The 14,119-nt window shown below is 47.2% G+C and overlaps 1 protein-coding gene across 2 annotated transcripts in view; it reads left to right on the plus strand.

Annotated features, from left to right (window-relative positions):
- Positions 1-158: 158 nt before the first annotated feature.
- The window catches only part of LOC137426732 (F-box only protein 11), a 164,158-nt gene continuing 150,197 nt past the window's right edge, over positions 159-14,119 (plus strand). Inside the window, exon 1 of one of the 2 annotated variants that reach the window (XM_068115549.2) lies at positions 159-469. In XM_068115549.2, the coding sequence (XP_067971650.1) occupies positions 400-469 (70 nt within the window). In that variant the 5' untranslated portion in view covers positions 159-399. The remainder of the gene's footprint in view (positions 470-14,119) is intronic. The other variant, XM_068115550.2, reaches the window with a different exon arrangement.

Here is a 14,119-nt window from a genome sequence, read left to right on the forward strand (position 1 = left end):
TTCAAGCAACGCCCAAAGCAAAAATAGAGAGTTTTTATTGGGCAATATGGGCACAATTTTGACGACATCGTTACGAAGGCAACAACACGCTACAGCATTGGCTGAAGCAAGCGGCCGCCAACTATTGGTTGATTTTCGGGACGTGGCGATTGGCTCGCGGGTTGAACCGAAGTATTGTTGGTAGACGGATGAACAAAGTGCTCAGCGATTGGATATTGAGGCAAAAGTATCGCCATTGGGCAGAGATCTGTCGAGCTTCACTGTTATTGGACAAAACCTTAGAGAGCCGAGGTTATATATATAGGTTTAACAGAGAGTGAGCTGCCTGTGCCGTTGGCAGCATGTGCCGGTTTCCTTTCGTAAGGTGTTGAGAGTGGCGATTTTGACGGTGAAAGCGATATGAACAGCAGCCGGCGGCAGCGGAGGGTGAATAGGCCCCGGGCAGCGCCCGACAGGAATCCGCCTCTTGGTAAGAAAAGGGGAGTCGAAACGCCATAGCGAAAGCGCAAGCCAAGCACTCCTGTCTTCTTTATCTCCATCTGTATCCATAAACGTATTCGTCATGGATGTGCCCGAAGTGTTGGAATCCCCTGTATATAATTTCCTTGAATATATCACTTTGCCCTTTTCCTTTGCTTGCTTTGCTTTTCTTCGACACCGTTCTGTCTTCCTCGTCCCTCCCCCTTCGTCATGGCGTATGGGACGAAAGAAAAAAGGATTTTGATGGGGCGAGGACAATGGGACAAAAAGACATTATAGCATGTCATAAATGTATTCCTAGTGATTCATTTTAAGTATGAATTTTATGACAACTGTGAACCGATGTGGCCCGATGTGTCTGTGTCTTCTGTGGCCCGATGTGTCCGTGGCCCGATGTGTCCGTGTCTGCTGTGGCCCGATGTGTGTGTGCTGTGGCCCGATGTGTGTGTGCTGTGGCCCGATGTGTCCGTGTCTGCTGTGGCCCGATGTGCCCGGGCCCGATGTGTCCGTGTCTGCTGTGGCCCGATGTGTGTGTCTGCTGTGGCCCGGTGTGTCCGTGTCTGCTGTGGCCCGGTGTGTCCGTGTCTGCTGTGGCCCGATGTGTCCGTGTCTGCTGTGGCCCGATGTGTCCGTGTCTGCTGTGGCCCGATGTGTCCGTGTCTGCTGTGGCCCGATGTGTCCGTGTCCGTGTCTGCTGTGGCCCGATGTGTCCGTGTCCGTGTCTGCTGTGGCCCGATGTGTCCGTGTCTGCTGTGGCCCGTTGTGTCCGTGTCTGCTGTGTCCCGATGTGTCCATGTCTGCTGTGGCCCGATGTGTCCGTGTCTGCTGTGTGCTGATGTGTCCGCGTCTGCTGTGGCCCGATGTGTCCGTGTCTGCTGTGGCCCGATGTGTCCGTGTCTGCTGTGTGCCCGATGTGTCCGTGTCTTCTGTGGCCCGATGTGTCTGTGTCTGCTGTGGCCCGATGTATCCGTGTCTGCTGTGGCCCGATGCATCCGTGTCTGCTGTGGCCCGAAGCGTCCGTGTCTGCTGTGGCCCGACGCGTCCGTGTCTTCTGTGGCCCGACGCGTCCGTGTCTGCTGTGGCCCGACGCGTCCGTGTCTGCTGTGGCCCGACGCGTCCGTGTCTGCTGTGACCCGACGCGTCCGTGTCTGCTGTGGCCCGACGCGTCCGTGTCTGCTGTGGCCCGACGCGTCCGTGTCTGCTGTGGCCCGACGCGTCCGTGTCTGCTGTGGCCCGACGCGTCCGTGTCTGCTGTGGTCCGTGTCTGCTGTGGCCCGGTGCGTCCGTGTCGGCTGTGGCCTGGTGCATCTGCGTTCTGGTCTGTCCATGTCCGGGTGCGTCCGCGTTCTGGTGTGTCCATGTCTGGGTGCGTTCGTGTCTGCCGTTTCCCAGTTTTTCTGTGTCGGCCGTGGCCAGGCTTGGCCGCGTCTACTGTGGCCCGGGGTGTCAGCGTCTTCTGTGGCCCGGGGTGTCAGCGGCTGCCGTGGCCCGGGGTGTCAGCGTCTGCCGTGGCCCGGGGTGTCAGCGTCTGCCGTGGCCCGGGGTGTCAACGTCTGCCGTGGCCCGGGGTGTCAGCGTCTGCCGTGGCCCGGGGTGTCAGCGTCTGCCGTGGCCCGGGGTGTCAGCGTCTGCCGTGGCCCGGGGTGTCAGCGTCTGCCGTGGCCCGGGGTGTCAGCGTCTGCCGTGGCCCGGGATGTCAGCGTCTGCCGTGGCCCGTCTCTATATCTTTGCTGATGACTCCACTCTCTGCCGCTCAATATCTCAACCCTCAGATCGGCAGGCTGCAGCCTCTTCACTCTCTTTAGACCTGGGGACAATATCACAAACTGGTCAAAGAAGTGGAACATGTCTTTCAATCTTGACAAATCTCACACTCTCACTTTGTCTCTCCAAAAAGACCGTCCTAGAAAACCCTCTCATCTACTTTCTCAACAATCCTCTTGAAGAAGTTCTGTCACTCAAGCTTTTGGGTCTCACTATCTGCCATGATCTTTCCTCGGAAAACCACATTTCCAAGCTGGCCTCCAAAGTCAGTCACCGACTGGGCATCCTCCGTCGTGCGAAGTCCTTTCTGGGCAGTTCTGAGCTCCTCATCACATACAAAGCTTTCATCTGCAGCTCAATGGAATACTGCTCTCCGCTCTGGGCTGCCTCACACCTAGCTTGGCTTCACACTGTAGAAACCAAAGCTTTCAGGATCATTGGTATCTCCCGTGATGAAGCCGAATATGAGGGCCTTTGACTCACTCACCGCAGGCAGGTTGGTGGTCTTTCTGTCTTCTACCGACTCCTCTCCGGCCTGGCTCCCCCTGCTCTGTCTGTGCTCTGTCCCCCAAATTTTCCTGCAGGACGCACAAGATCTGCCAGCAACCCTCTTCTGGTGAAACTGCCAAAATCAAGATTCTCTACTCACCTTCACTCTTTCATTCCTCTTTTCTCCCACCTCTGGAACAAACTTCCACGCTTTCTTCAATCCCACTCCTCCCTCCACGTCTTCAAAACGGCTGTTCACCACCATCTCTTATCTTCCCCAATCCAAAACCTTGATCTTTTCTACCCCTGTTAAAACACCCCAAATTCACCTCTTTCAATCTCCAACTTCTTTCCTGACATTCCTAGTCGTGTCAATTTGTTTTATACCGTGTAACTCTTCCCTTCCCACATCTTCCCCCCTCCCACCCTCCCCCCCCCCCCCCCAACGCCCCCCCTCCCCCCCCCCCACCCACCACCGGCCCTCTCTCTTCCACAGATCTACCAACGTCCCTGTTCTCCACTGTTGCTGTGCTTGTTTTTCCTCTCCCCCTCTTGTCTCCCGCTCCCTTTATTTATTGTATGTTTTATCTGTCTGTGCCTGTTCTCGAGTGTAATGTGTTAGCCCTGATACGAGCCTTGACTCTGTATCCAATTTTTTTTTTTTAAATGGCATAATAGGATGGCATAGTTGTTGGAATGGGTGGCGAGGGATGGCATATTTTAGTTTGGCATAGTCGTTGGAATGGGTGGTGTGGGATGGCATTGTCATGGGAACAGGCGTCGTTTGGTATGGGGCAAAACTGCTTGCAGTTATGAGTGGCAGTTTTAGTTTGCACTTTTTTCTGGAGTTTGTTCACGGTCTGTACTGGCCCCCACATATGTCTGCATTTGCATGGACTGGATTCTGGGGAGGATGTTGGAGAGATCTCGCTGAGGTGCATCATTCGGGAGTGTCAGGATGTCTGATCTTGATTTCGCTGATGATGCAGTCGTCTTTGTGGAGACACTGGAATTGCGGGTCTCCTGGGTCAAGACTAAGATCCACACTTTCAATGACATCTTGGATGGTGCTATCTTGTCTGTGGTGAGGATGGCAAGGTTACAGAAGGATTCACTTACCATGTGATATTCATGTCTCCGCATATTGTGTGCTGGAAGGCGATAGACGTCTGGGTCAGGCCTGTGAATCATAGATTCACTATCATGGGGTGTGGCGCTGTCAGTACCTACGCAGCAGGACAAAACTCTGAGTGTTTACATCTTTGAGCTTCCAGTCTTGCTCGACAGATGTGAGACTTAGACTTTGACCAGGGATATGAGACAGACTGAACTCCGTTGGTACCAGGTCTTGGCTATTGCTGGTTGGACTTTGTGTCTGAGTGTTTGCTGAGAGAGACCCAGAAGAGATTTGTCACCTGTGTAGTCCATGAGCGTCAGCTGCGACTGTATGAGCATGTGGCTTGTTTTCCTGATGCTGAACCTGCTCACCAGATTCTCTCAGCGAAGAAGCCTTGTGAGTGGAGGAGGCCAACAAGCTGACCATGTTCCTTGTGGTTGCAGCAAGTTGATCAGTATCTCAAGGAGATAGGGATGGATTGGGAATCTGCCTGGGGGGTGGCCAGATGGAGGGAGGCCCCTGGAGTACCGGCAGAAAGTGGACATAGTGACTCGCTGCTCTAGCACATGATCCGATACCTGACCTGACCTGGCCCCAATGAAGAAGAATGGCTTGAGCGAACAAAAACACCTCCACATCCAGAATCCACAGCACCAAACAAACATGGTGGAACACTCAAACACCCACCTTTATACACTTCACCACTCACCAACAAAACACACCGGATCATAAATGATCCAGCACATGATCCCATACCTGACCTGACCTGGCCCCAATGAAGAAGATTGGCTTGAAAAAAAACAAAACATATATATATATACATACATACATACATACATACATACATACATACATACATACAGTCACGTGAAAAGATAAGTACACCCCATGTACACCCCTACATTTATCACTACTTCAAATACCTAAAATTAGAATCAGGTGCACCAGCTCAGGTGCAAATGATTAGAACATCGTTAGAGAGGATCTTGGAGGAACCTGTCTTATTTAAACCTCAGACATTTAGTTTGGTTTGCTCTTTATTGTTGAAGTGTGCGGCATCACCATGCCTAGATTAAAAGAGCTCTCTGAGGCCTTCAGAAAGAAGGTAATAGATGCCTAAGAGTCTGGGAAGGGATTTAAAAAGATCTCCAAACAATATGAAATCAATCATTCGACTGTCCGGAAGATCATCTGCAAGTGGAGAAGATTCCAAACAACTGCCAACTTGTTCAGGCCAGGCCGCCCCAGCAAGTTCAGCCCGAGAGCAGACCGCAAGATGCTGAAAGAAGTCTCGAAGAACCCCAGAATGTCATCACGGGACCTACAGGTAGCTCTTGCCACTGTTGATGTCAAAGTGCATGAGTCTACCATTAGAAAGAGGCTGCACAAATTTGATCTACATGGGAGGTGTGCCAGGAGGAAACCTTTGTTGTTCAGAAAGAACATCAGGGCAAGACTAAAGTTTGCCAATGAACACCTCGGCAAAGACCAGCACTTCTGGAACAATGTGCTCTGGACAGATGAGTCAAAGGTAGAACTGTTTGGCCACAATACCAGAAGACATGTTTGCCAAAAACCAAAGACACCATTTGACCACAATAACCTGATACCTACTGTAAAGCATGGTGGTGGAAATATTATGGTTTGGGGCAGCTTTGCTGCATCAGGGCCTGGGCAGCTCACCATCATGGAATCCACTATGAATTCTTCATTGTACCAGAGGGTGCTTGAGGATAATGTGAGGCCATCTGTCGGAAAGTTGAAGCTCAACCGAAGGTGGACGTTGCAACCTGACAATGACCCTAAACATACCAGTAAATCCACCAAGGAATGGCTGAAAAGAAAGAAATGGAGGGCTCTGGAATGGCCAAGTCAAAGCCTGGATCTAAATCCCATCGAGATGTTGTGGGGGGGATTTGAAACGAGCTGTGCATGCAAGAAACCCCTCAAACATCGCACAGCTGAAAGAATTCTGCATGGAGGAGTGGGCAAAAATTTCTCCCAGTCGATGTCGGAGACTGGTAGACAGTTATAAGAAATGCCTACTTGAGGTTGTTTCTGCCAAAGGGGGCAATACAATATACAATACAATATATAAAGGTGGTACAATACACCACCTATTAGAGCCAAGGGTGTACTTACTTTTTCCACATGTGAAATTTGCATTCATGTTTATTTAAATTATACAATGGACTACAAAATGTAAATGTTTCATGATATTTGTCATATTATATCACCTTTATCTATCAATATTGTTGAAATGAAGATCAAATAGCTGTATGTTGAAATATGTTGAAAAAGTCAAAACTTTACATGGGGTATACTTACTTTTTCACGTGACTGTATGTATATATATATATATATATATACAGATATATATATATACAGACTAGGCATTTAATATGGAATATTTTTTTGGTGGGGGTGAACTTACTTTTCAAGATGTCTTAGAACCAAAAGTTCATTGGAATTATGTTGAAATTATTCTAGATTTTGTTAATGTGACCTTTAAAAGAAACAAAAACCACATTTGACATTTCGAAGCAAATAAATTGATCCTTGAAAGTGATGTAAACTGATATCGAACTCAATTCATGGACAGTACTGTGTTAAACTTCTGTACGTTTTCCAGAAGTATCTCTTTATTTTGCACATTAGCCAAAAATTTTTTATAACAAAAACAAAAGTTAAATTACGACTGGGATTACGGACTAAAATTACAGTTCAGTACTTCGTGTAACCCCCACGAGCATTCAGGAGAGCACGTACACGTTGAGGCATGCTGTTCACGAGATTTGCCATGGTTTGGACAGGAATCGCTTGCCATGCAGTGACAGCCTGCTGCAATTCACGCACAGAGGTCGGCTGCTGATCCAAGTGGTCGATTTGACGCGTTAATTCTGCCCACAAGTTCTCTATCGGATTCATATCCGGGGACATGGCAGGCCACTCCATATGCTCTACACCACGGTCAGCAAGAAAGTGTTGGATCATGTGAGCACGATGAGGCCATGCATTGTCATCTTGGAAGACAAAGTTTCCTCGGAAGGCTGCACGAGCAAATGGAAGCAATGTTTCTTCCAGAATGGCCCTGTGCTTGAACTGGTTCAGGTTTCCATTCAGAACAACCAGGTCAGTTTCCCCCCCTGCATGAAAAGCAGCCCAAACGGTCACCCCACCACCTCCAGCTTGGACTCTTGGCACTATACAATCTTTGTTGTAGGCTTCATGCACTTGTCTGCACACTCAGACGCGACCATCTTGACGATAGACCAGAAATCTAGACTCGTCACTGAAGATCACGTGATTCCAGTGTCCTGGCTGCCATTGACGGTGCTCTCTGGCCCACTGCAATCGGCGCTGGCGGTGTTGTCTGGTCAGGCGTGGCGTTCTCAGGGGACGCTTGACACGATAGCCTGCTTGAACCAGTCGTTGGTTGACTAGCCTTCTGGATACAGGCACATTTGTCAGTTGCTGCCACTCAGCCCTAAGCCGATTAGCTGACTTGGTACGGCCATTGCGGACTAACCGGTGCAGCTGGCGATCATCCCTTCTTGTGGTTCTGCGGGGACGTCCTGGCCTCGGTATTGGAGTAGGAACACCCCTCTGAGCATTTCGTTTCAGGATCTTTGACACCTGACCTTGAGTGATGCCATACTGCCGAGCAATAGCACGCTGTTTCATGCCGTAATTTCATAAAGCCACAACTCCATGACAAACAGCATTGTCGAGTTGACGGACCATCTCCAGAGGAAGCGGCAATAACTTTTGGAGATGTGCAGCAGTTGTTTTCCACTAATACAGAACGCAACAACCCTTGTATACCCGACTGTGAAGCCAATCATCAAATGCACCTGTCTGTACATTTTGCCACGCCACCTGTGATATAATCCTGTTGTTGACTTCTTGCTGCGACAGACAATCAGTGACATGGTTCTTTCAACAAATAAATCACCAAAGTGTAAAAGAAACTCACTAGATTGATATACTGAGTTAAGAAAGTAAACCCAAGTCAAGAAAAAAAAAATATTCCATATTAAATGGCAAGTCTGTGTGTATATATATATATATATATATATATATATATATATATATATATATATATAAATAAAACACAGTTTGTGTGTGTGTGTGTGTGTGTGTGTAATGTTACCGATAGACTCCTAAACGGAGAGGCTTACGTGCTTGATATTTGGCATAGACATGGCCATTGAGCCTGGGACGAACATGGCCGAACTCAACATATTTGACGATCCATATTTTTTATTCATATTTACCTCAGCGCACGGAATCAACGGAACCGGAGCAGGTGGGCGCTGATTCGCTCAGAGCGATCACGTGATCACGTGATGACGCTATGAACGATATGACGCTATGAAAAAAAAAATCGCTATGACGCTATGAACGCTATGAACGCTATGACGCCATGACGCTATGAAATCTATGACGCTATGAAAAAAAAAATCGCTTTGACGCTATGAAACGCTATGAACGCTATGAACGCTATGACGCTATGACGCAATGGACGCAATGAACGCTATGACGCTATGAACGCTATGACGCTATGACGCTATGAACGCTATGACGCTATGACGCTATGAAAAAAAAAATCGCTCGCTTTGCCAAGGGGCTCGCTCCCCCCCCCCCCCGTTCCCCTCCCCTCCCCTCCCCTCCCCCCTCCCCCGCCTGGCAACCCCTCCCCCGCCTGGCAATGCCGGGTACTTCTGCTAATATATATATATATATATATTTTTTTTTTTTTTTTTTTTTTTTTTTTTTTATTGCTGGAAGTAGGTTAACACACTTTCTACTCCACAATGCTTACTGGACTTCATCTTGGTATGTGCAAGAATCAGCCATTGCGAAGTCCATTTGTAGGACACTAGATGAAGCACTGGCATTGTCATTTTCCCCTGGCTTGCATCTTTTTAATCTTGCATGCTCTTGAAAGGCACTTAAATCTTCCCTCTTACTCTCTTTTAGTTTGAGCCAATGCAGCCTTTCTTTTTTTCCAGTTTCAACCAACCATTTTTTATCTTTTTCTCCCATTGTTCCCAAATCACTTCTTTCTCTTCCCAAACATCAAGTAGTAACAGTTTCCCATTTGAGCAACTCTCGCACTGTCCTTTCCATCAGGCACCACCCCGTCATCATTATCATACAATATACAGTAATTGTCCAAATCTTGCTGGAGTAGATATAATTCAGTCCTTTCTTGTTGTTTTTTTTGGGTGAAATTTTCATGGACTTTGCACTTGCATGGATCCTCAGGCTATTGCTTCAGCAGAAAAAACTATTTTAGGACGAATTGCACAAAATTGACTGAATCCAACGTTTATATGAGGAAGGCACATTTTGAACAATTCAAATAAACAGTCAGATTGTATTTTTTTTTATCTCTGCTTTTTTCACATTTGTCTACAGTCTCCACACTGTCATATCGTCATTCATGTCTGGCATGGTGTACACTGTCCATACGTTTGTAGAAGTTCTTGACAGTTTCCTCTGACTCTTCATCTAAAACATTCTGGATTTGTTCAGAGCCTCCTCTGTCTTGTTTGCAAGTCCAATACGAAAGCGCTTTGTCTGACCACTGATCACTGCTACTTGCTTCGAAGGAGAATAAGGAAGATGTTTCTCGACTTTTCTCATAGCTTTTCCAAACATCTATGGTCTGTTGATGCTTTTCTTTTGGTTGGAGCAGCCACTGGTGCCTCATTAACCTTTTAAAGTCTTGATAACTGTTTCCTGTCTCTTGCATTTTTGCGATATTTTCAAGCTCTTCTTCGTCCATGTTGGCCACTCTCTCCTTTCTAATGCTTTCATTCCATTTTCTTTCATTCAGCTTGAAGTTTGGATCGGGCTTTAATTTTCCGTGCTCTCGATTGTCTCATGCATTCAGTGGAGGTTAATGCTGCAAAAATGTAAAAAGATGAAAAGTATTTTGGTAAAAACAAACCACATTTTAGGCGAAGTGAATATATATATATATATTGTTACCGTTCCCCACCGCCCTTCTTCCCCTTACCAAGGGGGGATTACACCCCTTGTTCTTTCTGGGCTTGGCGGAACCGAGAGACTTGAAACGCCTCTTCCGGACAAACGCAAGGTAGGGTTTCGGGACCAAGTCTCGCTCGTACCTAAATCCCTGCGCCGTCACGGAAGCGGGGAAGCAAGCCTCGCACGAGCCACGTGTGATTTGGGTGCACCGAGCGGATTGAGTACCATGTGGTCCGTGCAGTTACCGTTGAATATTGGACCCTGATTGGAGCGGTTTTATTCATACCACGCTTAGTCAATGAGGAAATCACGAGAACGATCGAATGGAAAAGGAAGAACACAGGTTTAATTATTATTCCCACACGTATGTACAATGATCGGTACGCAGAGACACAGAGCAGCACTTAGTCGGTCTTATTCTTAACGCCCAGACTCGGGCCCGTCACACTCACACAGGGGATTGCAGGCAGGTTGATGTTCAGCCAAACGCGTCGACGTGGTCGTCCAGGAACGGCCCCGTCCGGCTCTCCATGGCCCCAGCACGTCCCGCGAAGATGGCAAGCAGGCGGTGGAAGGATCCTCGTAGCGCGTCTCCCGAACAAAAGGCAGCCGATGAGGTAAGAAGGAAAATACGTGTCTCTCAGCGCGGCTGGCGGTTACACAGCCGTTATCACTCGCGTAACTTATGCACTGTACGCGGCTCGGCTTCAAGTTCAAACCGAGCGTTGCTTTATATTAGCGCGTATCCTGGTTCAATGCGTGTCTTTCTCCACTCGCGTATCTCTCAAAGTCCTCTTAGGCTCACCGTGCTGCTGGAACTCAACTCTCAACCGCTGGTGCTCAGTCCTTATTCAACGAGTCCTCTGCTCAGTCCTCTTACTGCTGCGAGTCCTCCTCATCGGTCCTTCTCGCGCGAGTCCTTTGGGGGCTTTTCGCGATGGGTTATATTGATACGCCCCCGAACCTTCTCGAACCCTCTCGAACCTTCCAACCACGCCATGTGACGCAGTGCTGCCGCCACACCCTCTGAGCCCTGATTGGCGGCTAGTGCTTACTGTCAGCTCCTCTGCCGCCCTCATTCGGCCCCGCCCCGACCCTCCGAGCCGGCCTCGTGTTAATTTGCGCCAAAATGAACCAAAGGAAGTGCAAAGGGGCATGAGGCGAGGGAGGCGGGATAGTCAATTGAAGTGGGACCTATTCTCCTTACTCTACTCAACGCAGAACTAACATAGGAAAAGGACGAAGCTCACAAATATGAAGAAATAACTATACTATCGCGAGGCTACATGTTATGTGACCAACTATAAAAAAAAACCAAAAAAAAAACCACCTTTAGAGGGCATTTTTCCCCGCAAAGCGGGGGTTGGCCTTTTTCGGGAACCGTGGTTGTTGTTGTTTTTCGGTCCCCTTTTTGAAGCAATGTTTTACGGCCGGATGCCCTTCCTGACGCCAACCCTTTTTGCCGCCTTTAACGACAAACAGGGAATTAGCAGTGAACTGGTACTCAATTAGCCGACCTCGGAAGGATGACAGGCTGAGTCAACCCCCCTGGTGTTAATTCAGCGATTAGACCGGGATTCGAACCCAGGATCCTAGGATCCTAAGCCGGCACCCTAGCCGCTAGCCCAACACCAGGGTATACCTATGGATGGACCAACTATGAGGGGGAAATTTATCCTTTATTATACTGACTGTACAAAACTCAAAACCGCAACAATATATATATATATATATATATATATATATATATATATATATATATATATATATATATATATATATATATATATATATTCTATTGGGTTCCACATATTTGCGACCTGTTTCTCTATTCGCAGAAAATGTCCCGTGAATTTGTGGATTTTTTGTTCTATTCGCGGCTGTGTTCCGTGAAATTGCGGGGGGTGGGGGGGGGTTCCTATTCGCGGCCTTGTTCCGCGGATTCGTGGTTTTCAGGGGCATTGACACAATGCCGCGGCATACATTCACGGCATTTTCATCGACCTTTGCGGATTATCATCGACATTTGCGGGACTTTCCTCGACCTTCGCGGATTATTGTTGACATTCTCTGGATTTGCCTCACCTTTCGCGGATTTTGTCTCTCCATTCGCAGTTTGGTCCTCTCTATTCATGGATTTTCGTGACTGGAACCTATCGCCCCTTTTTCCATTGAAACAATGCCTCACTTTTTGCGATTCACGGATTTTCCAGGAGCGTACTCCCCGCGAATCGCGGGGTCAAAAGGTATATTGAAAAGTGAACAATAAAAACGTGAATCCGAATCCGTTTTTTGAAAAGTGAATCATAAATAAAGCATTGACTGTATTACATTGCCTCATTCCCCACATTGTGATATAGCTTATTGAATTTATGCTTAGTTACAAGATGGAACAATTATTATGTATTTCACAATAAATTGCAAGGCAAATTATCATCACTACCTGAGTTCTTTAAGTGTACTCACGACTAGAGTCCCTGTACAGAGAGAGTTGCGACACGAGTCTGAAAAAAATTTATCACGTGGTCTGTGGACGCCATGTTGTTTCCTGTCCGATCTTCGCGTGTTTCTGTCCTTGCATTGAATACATACGAGGAACGCTCTATTTTATTGTCTGGCTTTGTTTGTTGTCTTTAATAATACTTAATAATGTGAGTATTGTCTTTAATACTCACACTCATTCTAATGACGCCAAATACTTAAGATCACACACTGATAAGACTCTCCTTGTCTGTAATAGAACTCATATCCCATACGGGGACAAAGCCTTTTGCAACTCAGTACCTGCCCTCTGGAACAAACTACCTATAACTATTCGGACCTCACACAACATAAAAACTTTCAAATCAAAACTCAAAACACATTTATTTCCAAAGTAACTTAATTGTATTTTTTGAAAATTAGCTTTAAGTCGTATTCTTCTAAGATTGTGCAATGTAAGTTGTAGTCTTCAGGATATGTTGTGAAGCGCTTTGTTCATTTCATGCTAAGGCGCTATATAAATACTGTCATTATTGTTATTATTATGTACATCTATGTAATTTGGAATAGTTTTGATGTACACCATACAACTAATTGTACATTGCTATGAAAAACGGGTATGTTTTACATGCTTACTCTTCCATTGCAAGTCTGGATTACAATTTCTGGGCCTTTTATATAATTACAATTTAATTGTGCATATGTATTTCTCCCGGTGCGCCTACATGAAAAGTTAAATTACTTTTTAATTTTCATATTTAAAATCAACATTTCTGTCATTTGTCAAGATGGTTTTAAGGCAATCTTGTTATAATAATAGGAATTTATATAGCGTAAATTGCAGGAGCCTCTAAGCGCTTAGAAAAGAGAAGAAAGCCAACGAGAGGAATATACAAATACAAATTATACAAGAAGAAAACCTAAGATATTGTTACAGACGCGGTTTTGGATGTTGGTTTACCGAGCGGTTTGGTATGACCGCGTCTGCACAGTTTACCCGATTATACTCGAACGTTGGCCGAGTCGCGCTACGCTAAATCAATTGAGGAAAGGACACAACGGCTGGGTTAAATGACACGACACCAGGGGTACAGTTCTCAAGACCTCAGGAGAAGGTTATAATATTTCGGAACGTTGAGATTACAAAGACAAGAGGTACAGCATAGGAAGGTAGGCACTTAACCACGGTCTTATAGTAGCCCCGACAGACCACAGATAAACAGGACAAAACTGACTCACACAGGGATTGATGGCAAGGAAGGGCAGGTAGTCGAGGCTCAAGGTGCACCTTGGCTCAGGGGCAGAATCGACCCGGTCCGGTCCAGAGATGCGGGAGGTCTCTCAGCCCTCGGAGGTGGCGACTTCTCTTTCCAAGCTGGGGGCGCATCTGACGTCACGTCCGGTAAGTGGCTGCGTATATCCGGCGGGGAGTGACACGCCCTCGGCTCGTTAGCTCCGCCCCAGATGGAATCGGCCCGCCGCTTCTTATTGGGTGCTGGGGGTTACCGGGCTCCGCCCTTGACGAGGGGCCGACAGTCAGCCCCTTCGTGGTAACCCCGCCGGAGCACTTGGGCAATGGCGGCTAACCAAGCCGGAGTGAGGACGCACACTCCCCGCGCGCTGTTGTTGTAGTTGTTGTTGTTGTTGTTGTTGTTTCATGGGGAAGATGGGAGGAGGTATGGGGAGGTCCTAAACTCACTACTGGTGCCATACAATCACATTCTGGTGCAACGAAGAGTCAGAATTAATGGAAACGAGTCCTTAACTGACATAGACTAAGAATAACTA

Source organism: Myxine glutinosa, chromosome 5 (assembly GCF_964187855.1).
Source record: "Myxine glutinosa chromosome 5, kmMyxGlut1.1, whole genome shotgun sequence".
NCBI lineage: Eukaryota > Metazoa > Chordata > Myxini > Myxiniformes > Myxinidae > Myxine > Myxine glutinosa.